Source organism: Chiloscyllium plagiosum, unplaced genomic scaffold, assembly GCF_037043375.1.
Source record: "Chiloscyllium plagiosum isolate Xiang-an unplaced genomic scaffold, Cpla_swu_hap1 HiC_scaffold_19, whole genome shotgun sequence".
NCBI classification, from domain to species: Eukaryota; Metazoa; Chordata; class Chondrichthyes; order Orectolobiformes; family Hemiscylliidae; genus Chiloscyllium; species Chiloscyllium plagiosum.
Window position 1 is genome coordinate 56,509,682 of NW_028270157.1, and position 21,637 is coordinate 56,531,318.

At 40.9% G+C, this 21,637-nt stretch overlaps 1 protein-coding gene across 1 annotated transcript in view; it reads right to left on the reverse strand.

Annotated features, from left to right (window-relative positions):
• Positions 1–292: 292 nt before the first annotated feature.
• The window catches only part of LOC122559372 (V-type proton ATPase subunit S1-like), a 46,354-nt gene continuing 25,009 nt past the window's right edge, over positions 293–21,637 (reverse strand). Inside the window, exons 4-10 of the mRNA XM_043708822.2 lie at positions 18,762–18,943; positions 14,580–14,620; positions 10,994–11,079; positions 8,781–9,022; positions 5,151–5,213; positions 3,509–3,746; positions 293–1,146 (exon numbers count right to left, since the gene is read on the reverse strand). Of these exons, the coding sequence (XP_043564757.2) occupies positions 937–1,146; positions 3,509–3,746; positions 5,151–5,213; positions 8,781–9,022; positions 10,994–11,079; positions 14,580–14,620; positions 18,762–18,943 (1,062 nt within the window). The 3' untranslated portion in view covers positions 293–936. The remainder of the gene's footprint in view (positions 1,147–3,508; positions 3,747–5,150; positions 5,214–8,780; positions 9,023–10,993; positions 11,080–14,579; positions 14,621–18,761; positions 18,944–21,637) is intronic.

A 21,637-nucleotide genomic window follows, 5' to 3' on the forward strand; every position in this document is an offset into this window, starting at 1 on the left:
AATCTCGCGGGGGGGGGGGGGGGGGGGGGGGGGGAGGCAATTACCAGAAAGACAGTGCTGCAAACAATAAATGCTGCAGATCAGGCAGCATCCGTGGAGAGAGAGCAAGCTAATGTTTCAAGTCTGGATGACTCTTCACCAGAGCTAAAGTTCAGAAAGACAATGCATCTGTTAACACAATTACATCAATTATAATGTGTCATGTGGATAACTAATTTAATTTACTAAATAAGTCAATCTACTCACCATAAGAATACAAATGGTGAGTAGATTGACTTATTTAGTAAATTTGAAATGTTTTACTTAAATAGGAGTTTCACATTGACTTTGGACCACTCTCATATCATTATCGTAATTAGTTTAAATGTAAGTTCATTTAACTTCTGTCAAAAAAAATCAGTGGTTTCTATAAATTGCTATAGGTTGGAGTGCTCAGTTTATTTGCCTTATTTAGGTTTTCAATTTGTTATCTCATTCTCTTGTTTACTAATGGAGCAAGATGTGACTTCAGACTATTACTTACATGGCAGACCTAAATTAATTTCAAACAAATACATTTCATTTATATTTGTTCTTTATTTTTATCCTCCATCATCTCCCTACTTTCATGTATCCAAACTGTCATTCAAAAGGTTCTATACCCTGTGAGCATTTTTATGGCTGTTCTTACTTCTGCTCTTTCATAGCTTGAAAACTGTAGTGCTTAAGCGATTTGTATGGTGTCTCCCCAAGCCAGTGTTCCTCAGGCTTTCGAGAAACATAGTGTACCATACATATTTGGTCAGTCTGAGTTTTAAAGGTCCAGTACACGGATATTATAATCAACTTCATCATACTGTGAAGGGTAAAATCTGGAAAATAGGTCATGTAGATTTGATTCAGGTAATGAAAATGATAATTAAAGGAGATAAATCAAATTCAGCTCAATGGATGAACCTAATCAGTCTGGGGGATTGTTAGAGCTTGTCCTTTTGGATCATCGAAGCGATCATTAGTTGTCAGCTGCATGATCATATGGATGCCATAGATAAGGATACACAAAAGGACCAGAGATGTCATCATGGCCATCCAGATTGCATGAGTGAAGAATGAGGTACAGTCAACAGCATAAGAAAATAGGTTATTCTTCACATTGAAACCCTGAATCTGTAGAAGAAAAGAAATTATCATAAAAACAACAAAATTTGAAATACAGGTTACTATTTTAGTCAAGAGCTTGCATTAACTTCTATACAAAGCAATGCAATAAATCTTGTAATATGTTGACTTGGCTGGAGTTCTGCACTGCGAGAGGTGCCAATTTTCCAATGGTAACTAAATTCTGCAGGAGACAGAGATAGAGTGGTAATACCACTGGACAGCAGCCCAGACTGTGCTCTGGAGACATGTAGCTGATGCTGGTGGAACTTAAACTGTAGCTGGTGGAACTTAAACTCCATGAAATTAAAAGCTAATCTTGGCATAAAACTATTATCAATTGTTGTAAAAATTCAACTGGTTCATTGATATCATTTAAGGAAGATTATCTGCCATCCTTACTTGGTATGGCCTATATCAATGTGGTTGGCTTTTAGGTGCCCTCTGCAACATAGCAAGCCTTTCAGTTCAAGTATAATTGGAGATGGGTAACAATCACTCTTATGCTGTCTTCTGCAGATTTCGGATCCCATTGATAAAATGACACCTCTCACAGTGCAGAACTCAAGCTAACTCAACATATTACGAGATTTATTGCATTGCCATATCCCACAAAAGAATTAGGCTCTGTTGTTCTTTTAAGTTGACATTCAGTGGGACCTTGTTATTTGCAAATTAGTTGTCCCATAACCAGTGCTATCTGGCTACATTTCAAGAAGTACTTTCTTAAATGTGAAGGTTTTGGACATCCCAAGTTTGTGCAATGTAGCTCATGCTAAGGAGCTACATCTTCAATTCTTCTTAATCAGCAGATCCAACGGCAAATGGATGCCATTGAAATGTAGCTCACTTGCACACTAGATTGCAGATTCTACTATTTCCTACTCCACATGAGGCAAAGGATAGCAGATTCTGTTCACAACTTGTGAGTTGTGAACAGTGCTGGAAATGCGTTGCTGGAAAAGCGCAGCAGGTCAGGCAGCATCCAGGGAACAGGAGAATCGACGTTTCGGGCATAAGCCCTTCTTCAGGAATGGGGAAAGTTTGTCCAACAGGCTAAGATAAAAGGTAGGGAGGAGGGACTAGGGGGAGGGGCGTCGGAAATGTGATAGGTGGAAAGAGGTCAAGGTGAGGGTGATAGGTCAGACTGGGGTGGGGGCGGAGAGGTCGGGAAGAAGATTGCAGGTTAGGAAGGCGGTGCTGAATTCGATGGATTTGACTGAGACAGGGTGGGGGGAGGGGAAATGAGGAAACTGGTGAAATCCGAGTTCATCCCTTGTGGTTGGAGGGTTCCTAGGCGGAAGATGAGGCGTTCTTCCTCCAACCGTCGTTTTGTTGTGGTCTGACGATGGAGGAGTCCAAAGACCTGCATATCCTTGGTGGAGTGGGAGGGGGAATTGAAATGTTGAGCTACAGGGTGGTTGGGTTGGTTGGTCCGGGTGTCCCAGAGGTGTTCTCTGAAACGCTCCGCAAGTAGCTGGCCTGTCTCCCCAATATAGAGGATATGCAGGTCTTTGGACTCCTCCATCGTCAGACCACAACAAAACGACGGTTGGAGGAAGAACGCCTCATCTTCCGCCTAGGAACCTTCCAACCACAAGGGATGAACTCGGATTTCACCAGTTTCCTCATTTCCCCTCCCCCCACCCTGTCTCAGTCAAATCCATCGAATTCAGCACCGCCTTCCTAACCTGCAATCTTCTTCCCGACCTCTCCGCCCCCACCCCAGTCTGACCTATCACCCTCACCTTGACCTCTTTCCACCTATCACATTTCTGACGCCCCTCCCCCTAGTCCCTCCTCCCTACCTTTTATCTTAGCCTGCTGGACCAACTTTCCCCATTTCTGAAGAAGGGCTTATGCCCGAAACGTCGATTCTCCTGTTCCCTGGATGCTGCCTGACCTGCTGCGCTTTTCCAGCAACACATTTCCAGCTCTGATCTCCAGCATCTGCAGACCTCACTTTCTCCTCAGTTGTGAACAGTACCAATCTTGCATGAGCAGTTACAGGAAGCAGCATTACTGCCTCTTGTATTGACGATACTGTAATGCATCACTTTTCAGAAGACCTCATTTTCATTTTCTCTGATAAGAAAGCGCAAACTTCAAAACCGGAAGTGACCGTGTGCTGGCTAGTGATGTAACCTGGACTGTATTGGCTTCTCATAACAGTTAAAATTAGTATGACTTTTAAGGCAACTCACCCAAAACTATTGTGAATGAAAATTTTAGCTTTTATTTAGTTGAACATTATAAGGTTTGGGAGAAAGCAAACATTTTTGAATTTCTCATACCTGCCATTAAATCAACAATTGTGCTTCTTAATAATAAAGAGTTCCATGGATGAATTTATTCATTGTCACCTAGTTACCTGAAATTCAGAAATGGTGATAGTCCAAGCTTCAGCTGCCTTGTTAGCAGGGATGAATGTCACACCGTCAAGCCAGCTGGTTCCTACAAGTTGACAGTGAAAGGAATACTCCTGTGGTGCTGAGATACCAGACACATTAAATGCTGCGACATGGAGCTCATCCTGCACAATTTCAACAAAATCCAGTTTGAACCAGTTTCGAGCTGATCCAGTGTAGAACTTGTTCCTCATTAAAAACCTTTGAAGGAAATCAAAACATCCAAACCATTTTGCACACCATCGTAATGCTTGGTAAATGAATTGTTCAAAAGAATTTAGTTTTCCTATAATGTGGCAGAAAAACTACCATGCCAATGGATCAGATTAACAATGTTCATGAGTTGTTAGGCCCTTGTGACAAATTTGCTTCAAATGACAATGAAAACAGTGAATAAATTAATTTATAAAAAATTAGTTATAGGTGAGGACTGGACGAGACAGTGATAGCAGCCAATGAAGTTCAGAGAGGCCCACATTCATTGATACATCATGCTGTGACATTGAATAGTGATAATATGAAGTAAAAGTGTATATATAAAGGAAAAAAATGTATGAACCTAAAATTGTGAAGAAATTATGTTTGAACGTCTTGTTACCAATATTACCTATCCACTAATCCCATTGCACTTAAATATAATGTATAGTCTTGATGATCGTCAATAAGTAACATAGAGCATCCAAACTTGTTTCCCGTTAATTTCTTACATCAGAACCTTCAATGTCCATATTAATAATGGAGGATGCCCTTGTAACATTTTTAACTTACCAATTGCTGCAACTATCAGATTTCATAATTCATATGTTTTTTGAAAAAAGCAGCTTTTAGTTGATGAACTGAATTGATATGTAAATAAATGCAAAATACTAACTTTGTCAGACATCACATATTACAGGTCTACGTTGCACTTGGAGGAACAGTTAGTGAGGAGAAAAGAGGCTGCAAGTTTTCCCCAACTTGAGGCTACAGGGAGAAATCTACAGTAACAGTTACAATGAACAGCAGATAGCCCGAGAATGTATTGGGAAAAGCAATTCATGTCTGTTCAAAGCCAAGACAAGGAACAAAATGGCCGTTAGGAACTGTAGGCATGTCCATGAGTTTTAAAATCACTGAGCATGTATGAAGTGAGGCCAAATTTGAATTGTGAAGTCCTTAGGAATGAGGTTTTGATGTTAAGTTGGAGGGTTGTTTGGCCAAAAGCTAATAGAAGGATCTCCATGAAGTTTTATACCTCAGAAAATATATGAAACATTGCGAAGAAATCAAAGTGTGACAAGTTTTTTTTTATCCCAGCAGGATAAGTAGACGGACCCTTAATAATGTATAAGAGAACTCTCGTGTGAAATTAAGAAGTAAGGAAGGAACTAGGTTTAAGTACAGCACTGACAAACTGTGGTGTTACATTAGTTAACTAGTTTTATATAAGTAAAATTAGTTTTGTTTAAAACAGATGTAACTACATATTTGTCAGGAGCCAGCTGCTATTTAAGGCCTTTATCAGTTCAATTTGAAAGCTGTTACCATATTAAATAGATTTAGAAAAACTTTTGATTGCATAAAAGCAAATCTCTGCCACTAAATCAGAAATGGCATGAAAATTACCTGATCTCCAGAGTATTAACATGGATGAGTGGAATTTTTTGAAGTGAATACTTGAGCGATAATCTAAAGTAAGATATATAACATAAGGTCGCTTTATCAAAATAAGCCTTAAACCTGAAGTCAGAAATCTAAACTTAAATTTGAAAGCACGAGATAAATATAACTTGTATCACATTGGAATATTAATGTCCAATGAAAGCAGAAAGTTGTATGATTAGAATAAAAATATGACTGACAAATAATATAACCTCCTACAGTACCTACAGAAACACGTCCAGACTGACACCTCACTGCAGGTTGGAAGTGTGCACCGCAGGTGCTTGAGATTAGAGTGAATCTGGAAAAGCACAGCAGGTCAGGCAGCATCCGAGGAGCAGGAAAATCAACGTTTCGGGCAAAAGCCCTTAATCAAGAATGAGGCTAGGAACTTGGGGGTAGAGAGATAAATGGGAGGGGGGGTGGGGCTGGGGAGAAGGTAGCTGAGAGTGCAATAGGTGGATGGAGGTGGGGGCAAAGGTGATAGGTCAGAGAGGAGGGTAGAACAGATAGGTGGGAAGGAAGATTGACAGGTGGGACAGGTCATGAGGACGGTGCTAAACTGGAAGGTTGGAACTGGGGTAAGGTGGTGGGAGGGGAAATGAGGAAACTGGTGAAGTCCACATTGATGCCATGGGGTTGAAGAGTCCCGAGGCAGAAGGTGAGGCTTTCTTCGTCCAGGCGTCGAGTGGTGAGGGAGTGGCGATGGAGGAGGCCCAGGACCTGCATGTTCTCCACAGAGTGGAGGGGGAGTTGAAATGGTCAGCCACGGGGCAGTGGGATTGATAGGTGCGGGTGTCCCGGAGATGTAGTCTAAAGCACTCTGCAAGAAGGTGTCTGGTCTCCTCTGAAGCACTCTGTGAGAAGGCACCCGGTCTCCTGGCACATTCCCCTGCCACTGCAGGAATTGCAAAACCTCCGCCCATACCTCCTCTCCTCACCCTCCATCCAAAGCCCGAAAAGAGCCTTCCACATCCATCAAATTTTCACCTGCACTTCCATACATTTATTGTATCCATTACTCCCGATGTGGTCTCCTCTACATTGGGGAGACCGGACGCCTTCTCACAGAGTGCTTCAGAGACATGCAGGACACCCACACCTATCAACCCCACTGCCCCATGGCCGAACATCCCCCTCCCACTCTGCTGAGGACATGCAGGTCCGAGGCCTCCTCCATCGCCACTCCCTCATCACCCGTTGTCTTGAGGAAGAACACCTCATCTTCCTCCTTGGGCCCGTTCCCCCAACCTGACACCACATTGCAGCCCTAAAACAGTACAGAAATGTCATAGGCAACAGTACACCATGCCCTTAGAAAATAAGCATTCCTATACATTTAGAAAATGATAAAGTTAGCAAAGTAAAGCTCACAGTCATTGTGATGTTAAGGGACAAATTCAGAGTAAAACGTAACTCAGATGCCAGATATTTATTTCTTGCATATTGCCAGCTTCCGAAAGAGATAACATTCTCTTGCATTGTCACACACATTTATGCTGTTCTAGTCCCACTGTTTGTTATAGGGAAGCTTGCACCTACAAAATAATCATCTCTCTGCAGGATATCATGGAGCTGTACTGTACTTCCAAACTTATCAAGTTAAATGGGGCAGTTTTCCAGTTCATTGCAGGATAACTTTCAGGATCATCAGTGACCCTTTAAATTCTGCTGAGATCCATTCATCAACTCTTCAATTTGTAATACCCCCAGTATGTGCTCTGTGCATTGGAAGGTCAAATCTATAGAGAGCTAGCCTGAACGTTACCTCTAAAATAAGGGTCTGAGGAGCTGGGATGAAGATGCTCCTGGAGCAAAGGGGATTAAGGGGAGATCTGATAATATGGATAAAGTAATATGGATAAAATATGGGCGGCAGGGTGGCACAGTGGTTAGCACTGCTGCCTCACAGCGCCAGAGACCCGGGTTCAATTCCCGACTCAGGCGACTGACTGTGTGGAGTTTGCACGTTCTCCCCGTGTCTGCGTGGGTTTCCTCCGGGTGCTCCGGTTTCCTCCCACAATCCAAAAAAATGTGCGGGTCAGGTGAATTGGCCATGCTAAATTGCCCGTAGTGTTAGGTTAAAGGGGTAAATGTAGGGGTATGGATGGGTTGCGCTTCGGCGGGTCGGTGTGGACTTGTTGGGCCGAAGGGCCTGTTTCCACACTGTAAGTAATCTAATCTAATCTAATTAAAGTTCTTCCAATTAGCTCATAGAACCACAGAGAAAGCACAGACTTAAGGCTTTGTGCAAGAGATACAAGTTTACTGTTATGGACCAGATCAGATCACCTCAAATTATAATAAGAAGGTAGCCTAGACCCTGACGACTTCTCATTTTAAAGGTAAGTGTGAAGTGCTATGTTCCAGATGCAATTACATTGGTCAAACTATGCAACCTAAAGCAAAAAACAATTTAGTCAAGCACTGTAGTTAAAATACAACAAAAGAAAGAGGAACTTGGAATAACTTAACTCTATTGGAAAATATATCAGAATAATAGATTATTTTAATACTGAACAATAACTGTTCCAATATAGTAACATTTCATAAACACAACATGCAAATTCAGAAAAACAGAAATTGTTGCACATGCAACTCCAGCAGCCTAGGATGAAAAACGTCCAGAGAAAACTAAGAGAGAGAGAGAGAGAGAGTGAGTAGCAGCCAGGAGAGATTCCTGATGAAGGTCTTATGTGCGAAACATCAACTCTCCTGCTCCTCAGATACTGCCTGACCTGCTGTGATTTTTGCAGCACCAGACTCTAGACTCTGATCTCCAGCACCTGCAGTCCTCACTTTCTCCTAGGAAAGATTCATTGCTTTCCAATCTTGTTGAGACCCCAGCAAAGCAGCTGAAAGTTAAATCTAAAATCCTTGGTTCTATGGGAGCTTGACCACACCCATTCAGACTGCTTCTATTGTTCGAACCTTTAAAAAAAACACCCACAGTTTAAAACATTGCTTCTCTTCTCATAGATTGTTTGGCACCTGTCCCCTTATCTCTCTCTAAAAGAAACCAGGACAAACACATCTCTTAAAATCACAGCATCATCACAGTAATGATAAGGAAAAACATTTCTTACACAATGAGTGGTGATAAACTGATGATATCTACCCAGACGGTTGTGGTAGCTGAGGTGATCAACAATTTGAAAATGAATTTGGATAGGAACTCAAATGAAATGTATTTGCATGGCTATGGGGATAGAGTGGGTAAATGGGACTGACTGTATTACACCCAGAGAACTGGTATAGACATGAACGGCCAATTTGCATCCTTCTGTGTCCTAATGCATCCACTCTAGAATATGAGGCCCAAGTATATGGGAAAAGAATACTTTAGAATTATAACCAAATTATAATCAGCAAAATGAAGTGAACAAGATAGCAGGATGGACTCATACCCATACTCTCAACACCTCATAAACTTGGACAAACTCATACCCATGCTGGTAAAAGTGCGATTCAGACAGTTGTTACCAGGTATTCAGGAATATGACCTCACATTGCAAATTGTTTAATGAGGTGGGAGAAAATCAGCTGCTCAGCCAAAAGGAAGTGGTGTCTGTCTTTATTATTTCTTCAACTTACGTGGTATTAGTGGTTGAACACATAGAGTTTGTGGAGTCCACTGAATTGGATATGAAAGTTTTATTGGTCAAGTCAATCAATGATCCATTGGCTGTTAATTGCAGTCCGGTTGCATGGAATAGAATGCATGTATTTGTACCATTTGTTACATTCAGGGGTGGGTACAGCACAGAGCTAGTTGAATCCATGGTCATTAATCGCCGTCCAGTTTGAACAACTTCATTGCTAGCCTTTCTGATAACCTGAAACAATAAAGAGAGAATGGCTGGTGAAGCAATTTGCTGACAAACAATGGCAATATTAACAATGAATCACTCCCTTACTTACCATTTAGATCCCTATTACAGCTAAATAAACCATCATTGCCATGGTACATAGGCTTGCTTCAGTGTCCATGTGTTGAATTTTGTAGGCCCTCTGCTGGTCTATCTGAAGATGAGGGGCACATAAAATAAAGCACGTGGCCAGTCTCTTGCCTTTTTGTCTACCATACACTGTCCCTTGTTGAACAGCAGACAGGTAAGGCAGCATGTCTACACTAAGGCCTAATGAGAGCTCTGAAGGAGAGAATTAATGGTCATTTAAAGACCTCATTTTCTCTCAGCTGCAATTCTTTGGTCTGCGAGGATGGGTAGAGACTGGCAAACATCCCAGCATCTTTTAAAGCACAGGCTTTTGGCAGGCAAGACAGCCCAGTACTCCTTCTGCGAGTGGGGGAGGGCTATCATCTGTGCTCCTTGAAACAAATCCTAATATTATACTCTTCCATGTATCCCTCTGCCAGCATCTAAAATCCTCTGCCACTTCTTCTCACTGTCCAGATGGGAACTATTAAATGAAATATACTTTCTTGTTATATTCTTTAAGAGTCAACCACATTGCTGAGGGTCTAGAGTCACGTGTGGGTTTTTCGGCCAATTAACAATGGATTTATAGTCATCACTAGACTCTTAATTCCAGATGTTTTTATTTTGAATTCAAACTTCACCATCTGCCATGGTGGGATTCAAACCTAAGTCCCCAAAGCATTACCTGGCTCTGTGGATTAATAGTCAGACCAATAATACCACTCAGATATCACCTCCCCATACTGATCAGAATCATTTTGTAATCCTCAAGATGGAAGATGACTACAATTTGCATGTTAATTTCCAATTACATTCTCTTTCACTCTGGGTGAGGTGTGCAGGGAGCTCTAAAGTCCCCAGATTTATTTCAGAACCTACATTAAATCACACAGTGGGGACATCTTGTCCTTAAGGTCCTGCTTTGATTCATTAAACACTGTCTCCAGCCTAATATTTCAGCAAAGCAGTTGGATATTTCTAGTTGACGTGATGTTGACAGAATGTATCCGCATGTTAGTGTGCATGTATGTATGTTCTTGTGTCCCTGTGCCTGTGACTGTGTGTGCTTATGTGTCTGTGTGCCAAATAATGCATTTCCCAGTAAACTTTGTCCCTTTTGCACCATTTCTGTTCGCAACAATCTTAATCTTGTCGATTCTAAATTAAGACTCACAACATGTCAGGAATACTTTCTATCTACCCCAGTCTTCCTCTTTGTAAGTTTACCAAAGTATTTGCTGCTCCTAAGTATCATCCTGGTGCCAAAGAAAAATCATGCAGCGTGCCTCAAAGACTACTGCCTGGTGCCTCTGACATCCATAATTATGAAGTGCTTCGAGAGGTTGGTCATGGCTGACATCAATCCAGTCTCCCAGACTGCCTTGATCCCTTGCAATTTGCCCACCGGCACAGCAGTCTCCCAATCACCCAGCTGTCAGTACCAACTCTGTCCTGAACCATTTTTGAGAAGATCAGGTCAGAGACAGGACATGCTGCAAGCAGGGGGTGGCAAGCTCATGTAATTGAGGGACCGATTCAGGAAGGTTCCAGAATCGCGGCTTCATCCCATTGGGATCTACCCTCCTCAAACCCCCCATAGTCAGAATGAATGCAATCTTAAAGGATCCCACAGAGAGTAAAGATTGGAAGAAAATTAAAAGTGGGGGGTTTATACAATTTTTGCTTAGATGGTTTTGAGACATTAATCATCTAATATTGCTTGAAAATAAAATGAGATAGCAAATTCAAACTATTTATGTAACAAAACATATAAACCATTAATGGCCAATGGGCTGATGCTATATATGGAGGAATTTACAATCATACATAAGAGTTTAGAAGTTTTGTTCTTATGCTATTACTCACCACATTGGATCTCAAAGCTGTATAAATGCCAGTAAATGGTAATCCTTTTTTCCTCAAAGTATTGGTTACCATCCCAATCACTTTATCTAGAAATTGAACTGAAATGATTTATGATACCCAGGACACATATTTAAAAACAAAAATAGGGCAGACAACTCTAATGTGATTGAAACACATTGACTTTCCCAAAATGATGAGACTGAATACTGCTGGCATCTGAATGAATGCTCAGCTGATATAAGACATCGGATAAGATATAAGAATGTTCACTTGAGAATATTTGCACAGTAAATTTGCTAAATACAATCAATTCAGGGTCACCACTTCGAACTCATGCATATATCAAACTATTATATTTTGCATATGTTTTGAATCATAAAACTCTTACAGTGCAAACAGGGGTCATTCAGCCCATCAAGTCTGTACCAACTCTCTGAAGAGCAGCTCACCTGGACCCACTCTATTCCCTGTGCTCCAAAATTTACTAACAGACCTACCTTGCACATCCCTGGACGATTTAGCATGGCCAATCCACTGTGGGAGGAAACTCACATAGACAGGGAGAATGTGCAAAATCCATTTAGACAGTCACCCAAGGTGGAATCAAACCCAGGTCCCTGGTGCTGTGAGGCAGCCTGCCATCCAGTGTAAGTATTAAGTGAGAAGAACAGCAATTGTTTTACCCTTATGTACAAATCAGTTATCTATTCTGAAACAACATATTTTAAAATCAATCCCGCTAAAGGTTATAGAACTTGTGCAGATGGGGGTGGAGCGGCATGAGTAGGAGAAGGAAGGAAGTGATGAAAAGCAGTGTTTAAATCTTGTCTGAAGTTCTCAGAGATCTATTGGAATAGCTGTTGTCTGGAAAGTCTCAGCTCAAGGATGAAATGGGGTTGGAAGTAAACTTTTCATTTAATTTTATCTTTTACTATTTTTGGAGGAGATCAGTGGTATCTGCAGTTGGAAGACGTGTGTGTGGCGGGAGGCACAAGCAATGTTGACAAAGAAACTTTGTCCTCTTTGCCTAAAGGTTTCACTGAAGTTCACTTCCAGAATGTAGACCTTGAACAAAGGTGAACTCACTACTTTAGGAACACATTGCTTTGTTCACTCAAGCGTACCTATATCTCAACGCATACATACAGCGGAAAGGGGAAAGTCGGTGCAGGTCTACATCATTCTTGAGCAGCCCACCTTGTTCTGGAACATTTCCAAAAATGCAACATAATATTAAGCTGTGGGATGCTATTTGAAACAAATTTCAACTTGTGCTGCAAGCTTTATCAGATTTCTGAATTACAAAAAAAAACCACAATTATAGGTGACAAGAGGAATAGCAATGCTAATTTTGTGGTAAATCATAAATAAATGTTGCAATGTGGCAGGGAATAGTTCACCTAATTATCTTCAGACTATACTGTGCCAACAATTTTCATTGTAAAGTACACAATGTCTTCATAAGTAGTTCGTAACTTATACTGACTTAAACGCATGTTAACATTTATATTTTTTGGTGTGCGAGGACATTTGAAATTTTTTTCATTCATTCATTGGATGAGGACATCACTGGCTAGGCCAGCATTTATTGCCCATGCCTAATTGCCCAGAGGGCAATTAAGAGTTAATCACATTGCAGTAGGTCTGAAGTCACATTTAGTCCAGACCAGTTTTGGATAGCAGTTTCCTTCCCTAAAGGACATTGGTGAACTAGACGTGTTTTTCTGACAATTGACAATGGATCCATGATCTTTATTAGTTTGCCCATACTATTTCTCATCTATATATTGCCCTCAGCTGCATCACATGAAAACACAGCATTAGGTTTCATATGTACATTGAAGACACCATCTCTATCTCATTAGCTCCACTCTCAACTCCTCACTGCAGCTAAATTATCAAACTGATTGTCTAACAGAAAATTCCCTCAGTTATATATTGGAAAGACTGAAGCCGTTGTATTTGGTCTCTGTTCCAAACTCTATTTCAGTGTTCCGAAGTTCGTCTCTCTTTCTCTCTCTCTCTCTCACACACACTCTCTCTCTCTCTCTGTCTCTCTCTCTCTCTCTCTCTGTCTCTCTTTCTCTGTCTAGCCACCATCTGTGATGGAACCAGTCTGCTCACAACCTTGATGTCACATTTGAATTTAAGATGAGCTTCTGACTAATATTTGCATGCCATGACGAAGACTGTGTCTTTCCACCTATATAACCTGAACTAACATTACCTTATGTCTCAGTTGCTGACAAATCCTCAATAATTCTTTTGCTTGACACCGGACTCTACCAGTCTACTCCTGGCTGATCTCCCACATTCCATGCCCCAAAAACTTGAGGTCATCCAAAACACTACTGCCCCTGGTTTACCTATCACCTCTATGCTTGTGGAGAGGCTGAATAGGCTGGTGCTGTTTTCCCTGGAGTGTTGGAGGCTGAGGGGGGACCTTATAGAAGTTTATAAAATTATGAGATGCATGGATAGGATAAATAGTCAAAGTCTTTTCCCTGGGGTAGGGGAGTCCATAACTAGAGGGCATAGGTTTAGGGTGAGCAGGGAAAGAGATAAAAGGGAACTAAGGGGCAACTTTTTCACGCAGAGGGTGGTGCGTGTATGGAATGAGCTGCCAGAGGAAGTGGTGGAGGCTGGTACAATTACAGCATTTAAGAGGCACCTGGATGGGTATATGAATAGTAATGGTTTAAAGGAATATGGGCCAAGTGCTGGCAAATGGGACTAGATTAATTTAGGATATCTGGTCGGCATGGACAAGTTGAACCGAAGGATCTGTTTTCATGGTGTACATCTCTATGATTCCATGACATGAAAAATTCTCCTTTTTGTTTTCAAAACCCTTCCCAGCTCTGTAATCTCCTCCAGCCCTAGTACCTGCCAAGACAGCAGAGTCCTCTAATTCTGGCCTCCTGTGAATCCCCAATTTTGATGCCTCTTGTTGGTAGTTGCACACTCAGTTGTCTTGGCACTAAGCTCTGGAATATTCTCCCTACACCTCTTGGCATCTCCTTTCCTGCTTTAGGGCATGCTTCAAAACCTATCTATTTGACCAAAATGTTGGCCATCTGACCTAATATTACTTTAGTCCATATTTTGTTTTTTACTGCTCGTATGAGTTGCTGGGACATTTTATCACATTAAAGGTGCTATATAAATATCTATTTCCACTGCTGTCATCACCTTTAATTAGATGTAAACAATGACAAGTGTAGACTCTTTAGCAAACTGAGCACATGACCCCTAGAAATAAAAGAAAGGAATTCCAAATGACCTGCTTTTGTAATCTATTCTAAATGAGCCATATCTCAAGGATTTAATATCTTCAGCAATTATTACTCATCAATATTCATATAAAACACTCTTATTATCTGTCACCATCATCTCAATTATTACCCTGGCTTGTTACCTGCTGCTGGCAAAATCCCACTCCTTCTAGTGTTAATTTAGTAACTATTATATCCTGCAGACTGCTTAAGTACATCTATCAAAACTCACTAAGTAGACAAATAAATGGAAATTCAGTCATTAACATATGTAAGACAAGAGAAGGTAGCAAAATTAGAATCAATCATACCATTATCCATTAGTGTCTGTGCCAATTTTGAATCAGTTGAGCTGTTCATTAAGATGGAAACACTTGTTAATATAAATGTGCTAGAGTAATAATTATTAATGCAATTGCTCAGCACAATTCAATACTTGCACACTTTGAGGTTTATATTTCAAAATTCATTCATGGCTGATGAACTGGGTCAGCGCCTCTCACAAAGAGTTTTGCTGTACTCTTCGAAGGTTAGTCCGAACTCATTCTGTGTTAGTCCACACCTTTCACCCAGCTGTTACCTGAAACTCCAAGTCGTTGTTAACGTGTAACATTGCCACACCCCAGTAAACCACTTTGACAGGCAGGGCAAACCAGTTGAGGATGACCAATGGATCTGCAACATCAGTGACCTAGAGATTTATCTATCCTAGTATGAGAGGATCAAGACTGGCCAACTGAGCAGGTGAAAGCAGTCTATGATTCAATGGTCTTCATGCTAGTGCAGGACCATGTTGTGAAATGCCTAAAGCATGGTAGGACAAAGAAGATGTCCTGATCACCTGGTGCATCAAGATCTATATCCAGCAATTTTTGTGACTGGACCAATACAAATTAGTTTGAGAAAGTGAGACTGGCAAGGCACAGCTCTCCCTCACTATAATCCAATACAGAGCAGAGAAGCCATGTTCATCTTTGCTCCATTATCTGAATTCCATCCTTTGATGCTCCAAATCTTTTAATGGTGAGTGAGCAATGTTGAAACAAACTTGGAGTCTCAAGGAGCTGGAACTGGTGAACCTGCCCACTGGTGGCTCAGGCCAGAACGTCATATCTCACTGTCGAAAACAGAAGCAGACGTCAGCAGCTCAATGTGTGACTGTCCAACCCCTTTGCCAATGAGGAAGGTGCTGGAAAATGTGCCCAAAACATTGTTCTGTTTCACCCACTCTTGCCAACATGTTCACAACTGGCCTGGAACCCACTAATGTGGCTTTACATCAGTCTCAAACAAACAGTGATTACCATTGGTACATGGATGATTGGCAACAGCCAACAGATTTGAGAGAAGAAATGGAAATAGAAAATGTTACAGTAACTCAGCAGGTCTGTCAGCACCTGTGGAGAGAGAGAATTGAAGTTAATATTTCAAGTCCACTATGACTCTTCTTCAGAGACTTGAGGAAAGTATTGTTCTTGCTGGTAGAAAGTTAGCTCAGTAAAATATCCAGATATTCACCCTCACTGAGATTCATCTACTGGAAGAGAGTGACCTCAAGGAAATCAGTGCAGTTTACACATTCCTTTGGAATGACTGTAGAAAAGAGGAATGGTATAAAGCTGGTGCTGGCTTCACTGTCGTGATTCAGTATTCAGTCAATTAACTTTACCAAGGATGCTAATGGTCATCTCATGCTGCTTCATTGCACCATTGTAGCAGGCTCAGGACAGAATGTTAGCATGAGGGCGAGGTGGTTTATTTAAATGGCAAGCAACTGGGAAGTCAAGACCATTTTTATGGACCAAGTGGAGATGTTATCCCAAGCAGTCATGCAGTTTGCTCAGCACAATTCCATGTGCCCAAAGATAAAGGTGCCCAAATTGTGATCAGTGAATATAGTGGATTAGATTGTATTAAGTCCAAGTAACTTGTTGCTTCACCTAAGAGTTGTGGTCGGACCCTTGGACAGTGAAGAGTGAGGAGGTGAAAGGGCAAGTGATATACCTGCCGTGATTACAAGCCAAAGTGCCAATGGGGGAGGGAGGGCGCATTAGGAGTGATGGAGGAGTGTGCTGTGGTGTTGCAGAGGGAATGGTGTCTGCAGAATGCTAACAGTAGAGGGGAGGCAAGAGATAAATAAGCCTCGCTTCAGCGGCTTGGGCACATGCACAGGATAGAAGGTGGCTGCTTCTCCAAGAACGTGTATACAGGAAGGCAGCCTATGCCAAAATACCAGCAAGCTATCCAAAACTCCAATTCAAGGATACTGTCAAAAGAGAAATGGAACTGTCAACATCAATCCCGACAAGTGGGAAGCTTGAGTTGACAATCCATGAGAATGGCAAATCCAGCTCTGGGCATGAGCATGCTATGCCTAGTTCACCAGTACAATGAAATGTGGTTTCAGAAGCTTCAAAGCAGATGGCAGCCCACAAACAACATGCTCGTAGAGATTTTCCTACAACTCTGACAAAGGCGAAGGTCCTCTGTGTGGCACTTGTGGGAGACTCTGCTCAGCTAGAATCTCTTTTTCAGACATCAATAGACATGCTGCAGATAACCTAATCAAAAGACTTAAATGATACATTCTCTGTTCTTCCCCATGAAGATAGAATTTCACAAGATTATACTTGTAAGATTCATCATAGGTTTTTTTGCCCTTCTTTTCAAGGTCACATTTATATGTTCGTGGACAAACAGCTCTGAATCAAATACCAAATGAATTAACTTTATCATCATCTACTTTATCATCAGGTTTATAATCACATTTGATGCATTAGAATTTAGTGATGTGATTCTACAATTAACACTTTGACACACTGGATATAGGTTTGCTCGCTGAGCTGGAAGTTTCATTTTCAGATGTTTCGTCACTATGTTCGGTAACATCTTCAGTGAGCCTCTGGATGAAGCACTGGTGGTGTCACCCGCTTTCTATTCACATGTTTGAGTTTCCTAGGGTTAGTGATGGCATATCCTGTGTTGACATCATTTCCTATGGTGATGTCACTTTCTGCGTTTTTTCTCAGGGGGTGGTAAATAGGATCCAAGTCAATGTGTTTGTTGATAGAGTTCCGGTTGGAATGCCATGCTTCTAGGAATTCTTGTGTGTGTCTCTGTTTGGTTTATCCTAAGATGGATGTGTTGTCCCAGTTGAAATGGTGTCCTTCCTTATCCATATGTATCGATCGAATGAGAGTGTGTCATGTCGTTTTGTAGCTAGTTGATGTTCATGTATCCTGGTAGCTAGTTTCCTGCCTGTTTGTCCAATGTAGTGTTTGTTACAGTTCTTGCAAGGTATTTTGTAAATGACATTGGTTTTGCTTGTTGTCTGTATTGGGTCTTTCACGTTCATTAGCTGCTATTTTAGTGTGTTGGTGGGTTTCTGGGCTACCATGATGCCAAGAGGTCTGAGTAGTCTGACAGACATTTCCAAAATATCTTTGGTGTAGGGGAGAGTTCTAGGGTTGCTGGACATGTTTTGTCTGCTTGTTTGGGTTTGTTGCTGAGAAATCAGCGGACTGTGTTCATTGGGTACCCATTCTTTTTGAATACACTATACAGGTGATTTTCCTCTGCTCTGCGTAGTTCCTCTGTGCTGCAGTGTGTGGTGGCTCATTGAAATAATGTTCTAATTCAGCTTCATTTGTGGATTTTGGGATAATTGCTTCCCAACATCAAAGACTTCTCAGAAATGACTGCCAGACTACTCAGACCCCATGGTATCATGGTAGTCCAGCAACCCACCAACACACTAAAACAGCAGCTAATGAACTTGAAAGACCCTTTACAGACAAGCAAAACTAATATCATTTACAAAATACCTTGCAAGAACTGTAACAAACACTGCATTGGACAAACAGGCAGAAAACCAACTACCAGGATACATGAACATCAACTAGCCACAAATTGACATGACCCATTCTCACTAGTATCCTTACAAATGGATGAGGAAGGACACCACTTCGACTGGGACAACACATCCATATTAGGACAAGCCAAACAGAGACACGCACAAGAATTCCTAGAAGCATGGCATTCCAACCAGAACTCTATCAACAAACACATTGACTTGGATCCCATTTACCACCCCATGAGAAAAAGCACAGGAAATTACATCACAATAGGAAATGACATCACCAACCCAAGGAAACTCAAACATATAAATAGAAAGTGGGCTACACCACCAGTGCTTCATCCGGAGGCTCACAAAAGATGTTAGCTAGTAAGGTGATGAAACATCTGAAAATGAAACTTGCAGCTCAGTGATCAAACCCACATCCAGAACCTCAACATGAGCGACAAATTTTCTCAAAACACGCTAACTTTGAGATACTTTCAGTAACAATGAAAGGATCAAAGACAAAATCTCATTGAATGTTTCAAATGCTTTATAAGAGGACTTGCTATTCAGATGTTCCTTTATCAAGTCACAATTTAAAAATGAGGTGCCAATGCACCTGGTGGAAATGGCTAGGTACTTAAAAACATACCTGTCAGCTGCTGCTAAATTTATGATGATTAAGTTTGGTTTTGAAGTATTTATTTCCAGTTCTGACTTGTCAAGTTGGTCAATTTTAACTTTGGTCCAATTTTGATGTTCCTGCAGATGCTTAATAGCTCTCTGGTCAACGGCTGGCAGAATCAGGGATGAGTTGGAGGATTCAAGCAATTGCTGAAAAAAATACATTTGACGGATCAGATCCAGAGAGTAAACTTCACAAATCAATTTGTCAGTTAAGGGAAACATTGAAAAAACTGACCAGACACCAACGACAATGGTATATATTCTGTTCTGTGGGTTTATGGATCTAGAAATAGTCAAACTGAAACAAATTTATTCCTTTATGACAAGACATATTAATTATTCTCCTACTCTAACGTTGGTGTCAGAAATGTAGTGAAATAACCATAACCTGTCAATATCTGGAAAGGCCTTAATAAGAAATGTTTAATGTTTTGTATTTGGACAGGAACCAAACAGAATTTTTTTAAAAGGAGATCTACAGGTTATAGGAGCAAGTTAAAGTAGATGCTGAAAACAAAAAAAAATGCTACAAATCACAGTGGGTCAGGCAGCATCCATGGAGAGAGAGCAAGCTAACGTTTCGAGTCTTGATAACTCTTCATCAGGGCATAAAGTACCACAGATGCTAGAAATAGGAAACTAAAACAGAAAGTGTTGGAGAAACTCAGCAGGTCTGGCAGCAGATTGTGGAGAGAAAGTAGAGATAATATTTCAGGTCCAATGACCCTTCTTCAGAACTCTGTTTGTACCAAATACAAAATGTTTTCTGAATTTCATTTTTAAAATGAGAAGTTAGCAGTTCAAAGGAAGGCCAAGTAGGTCTCTTGCTCTGTTGTCCATGTGCTTTGCTGTTATACAGGTTTGCACGATATGCCATTGCAAATTATACAAAGGGGATCAGGGAGAGGAAACTTGGATGCATCTTAACAAATTATAATATTGGAAATGGTCACGTAAATTACACAGTAACCTAAAACAACATGTGTGTAAACCTTATTGTTTAGATCATTTGGGTCAGGACTAGAATGGGGATGGGTTTTGTGGGAAAAATGGACTATTTAGAGGAAACCAATTTAATCTAAAAAATCAAATTGACTCTAATTAATTAGATTCCCTACAGTGTGGTCCACACCAAGCCCCCCAAAGAGTAACCCATCCAGACCCATTTCCCTCTAACTAATGCACCTAACATGATGGGCAATTTAGCATGGCCAATTCACCTGACCTGCACATCTTTGGATCTTTTGAAGAAACTGGAGCAAACCCACACAGACACAGGGAGAAGGTACAAACTCCACACAGACAGTTGCCCGAGGCTGGAATCAAACCGAGGCCCCTGGCACTGTGAGGCAACAGTGCTAACCACTGAGCCACCATCCCACTAATTAAGAAACTTCTAAACTGAAAAATGGGAGGCTGATGACAGAGAAGCATAAGCTAACCGAAAAAAATACAATAACTGGTTAAGACCATAAGACATTGGAGCAGAACTTAGGCCTTTCAGTCCATTGAGTCTGCTCTGCCATTCAGTCATGGCTAATAAGCTTCAACCCCATTCTCCCTCTTTTTCCCTGTAACCTTTGATCCCTTTATCAATCTCCATCTTAAATACACTCAATGACCTGGTCTCCACAACCTTTTGTGGCAATGGTTGTGACGTAGGAGGCGGTGTTAAGGAACAAAATTTACCAACAGTCCTTTGGTAGGAGACCTTGACTATTGCTGAGAAAATACACATTTGGTCTATTGTTCATTCTACACTCATGTGGGCAAATTAAAAATCTGCCTAGCTTAGACTTGAATATACTTAATGAGCCAGCCACAACAACCCTGTCTGTCACGAATTCCACAGATTCACTAGTCTCTCAGAGTAGAAATTTCTCCTCATCTCTGCTTTAAATGTGTGATCCCTTATTCTGAGATTATGCCTTCTTGTACTCAACATTCACATGAGGGGAAACAACTTACCTGCATTTACCTTGTCAAGTCCCCTAAATATTTTATATGTTTCAATAAAGGTCCCTCATATTTTTCTATATTCCAGTGAATACAGGCCTAATCTACACAACTTCTCCTCATAACATAGTCCTTTCTTACCTGGTATCAGTCTACTGAATCTTCTTTGGACTGTTTCTATTACCAGCATATCTTTCCTTAGATGATTCCATCTGTATTCTGACTGGTACCTTTTTAATGAAATCACTCTGCTTTTAGGTTCCATTCTGTTTAAATAAAGGCCAACATTTCGTGAATCTAATTGCTAGCTTTTTGTGATTCATGGAGGTGTTTTCTCAAATCCCTGTATGCTGTTGCTTTCTGCAGTCTTTCTCCATTTAAATAACATTTAGCTCCTCTATTCTTCCTGCCAAAGTGCATAACCTCACACTTAGCCACATGATATTCCATCTGCCAAATTTTTGCCCATTTGTTCAAGCTTCCTACATCCCTCTGCAGACTTTTTTGTAACAACATGGAGATGAAATGTAATCAAAAATTTGGTGGTGTGCAAGAGCTGAGGGATTTAGATGTGCAGAAATTTACCAGGATAATATCAGAGTTTGGAACGTCAGTTGAATGGAATAGATAGAGCAGCAGGGATTGTTATCCTTCAAGCAGAGAAGACTAAGAGGAACTCCACTGAGATATTTAGAATTATGAGTGGCTTTGATTGATCAAGTAAGAACAAATGGTTTTCTCTGCTAACTGGATCAGCAATGAGAGTTCAAAAATTTAAACAAATTAATGTAAGAACTCGAGGGGAAGTGAGGTGAAATTTCTTCACACATTGGGTTGCTATGATGTGGAACATAAAACTGAAGGGATTGTGGGAGCTGATTCTAG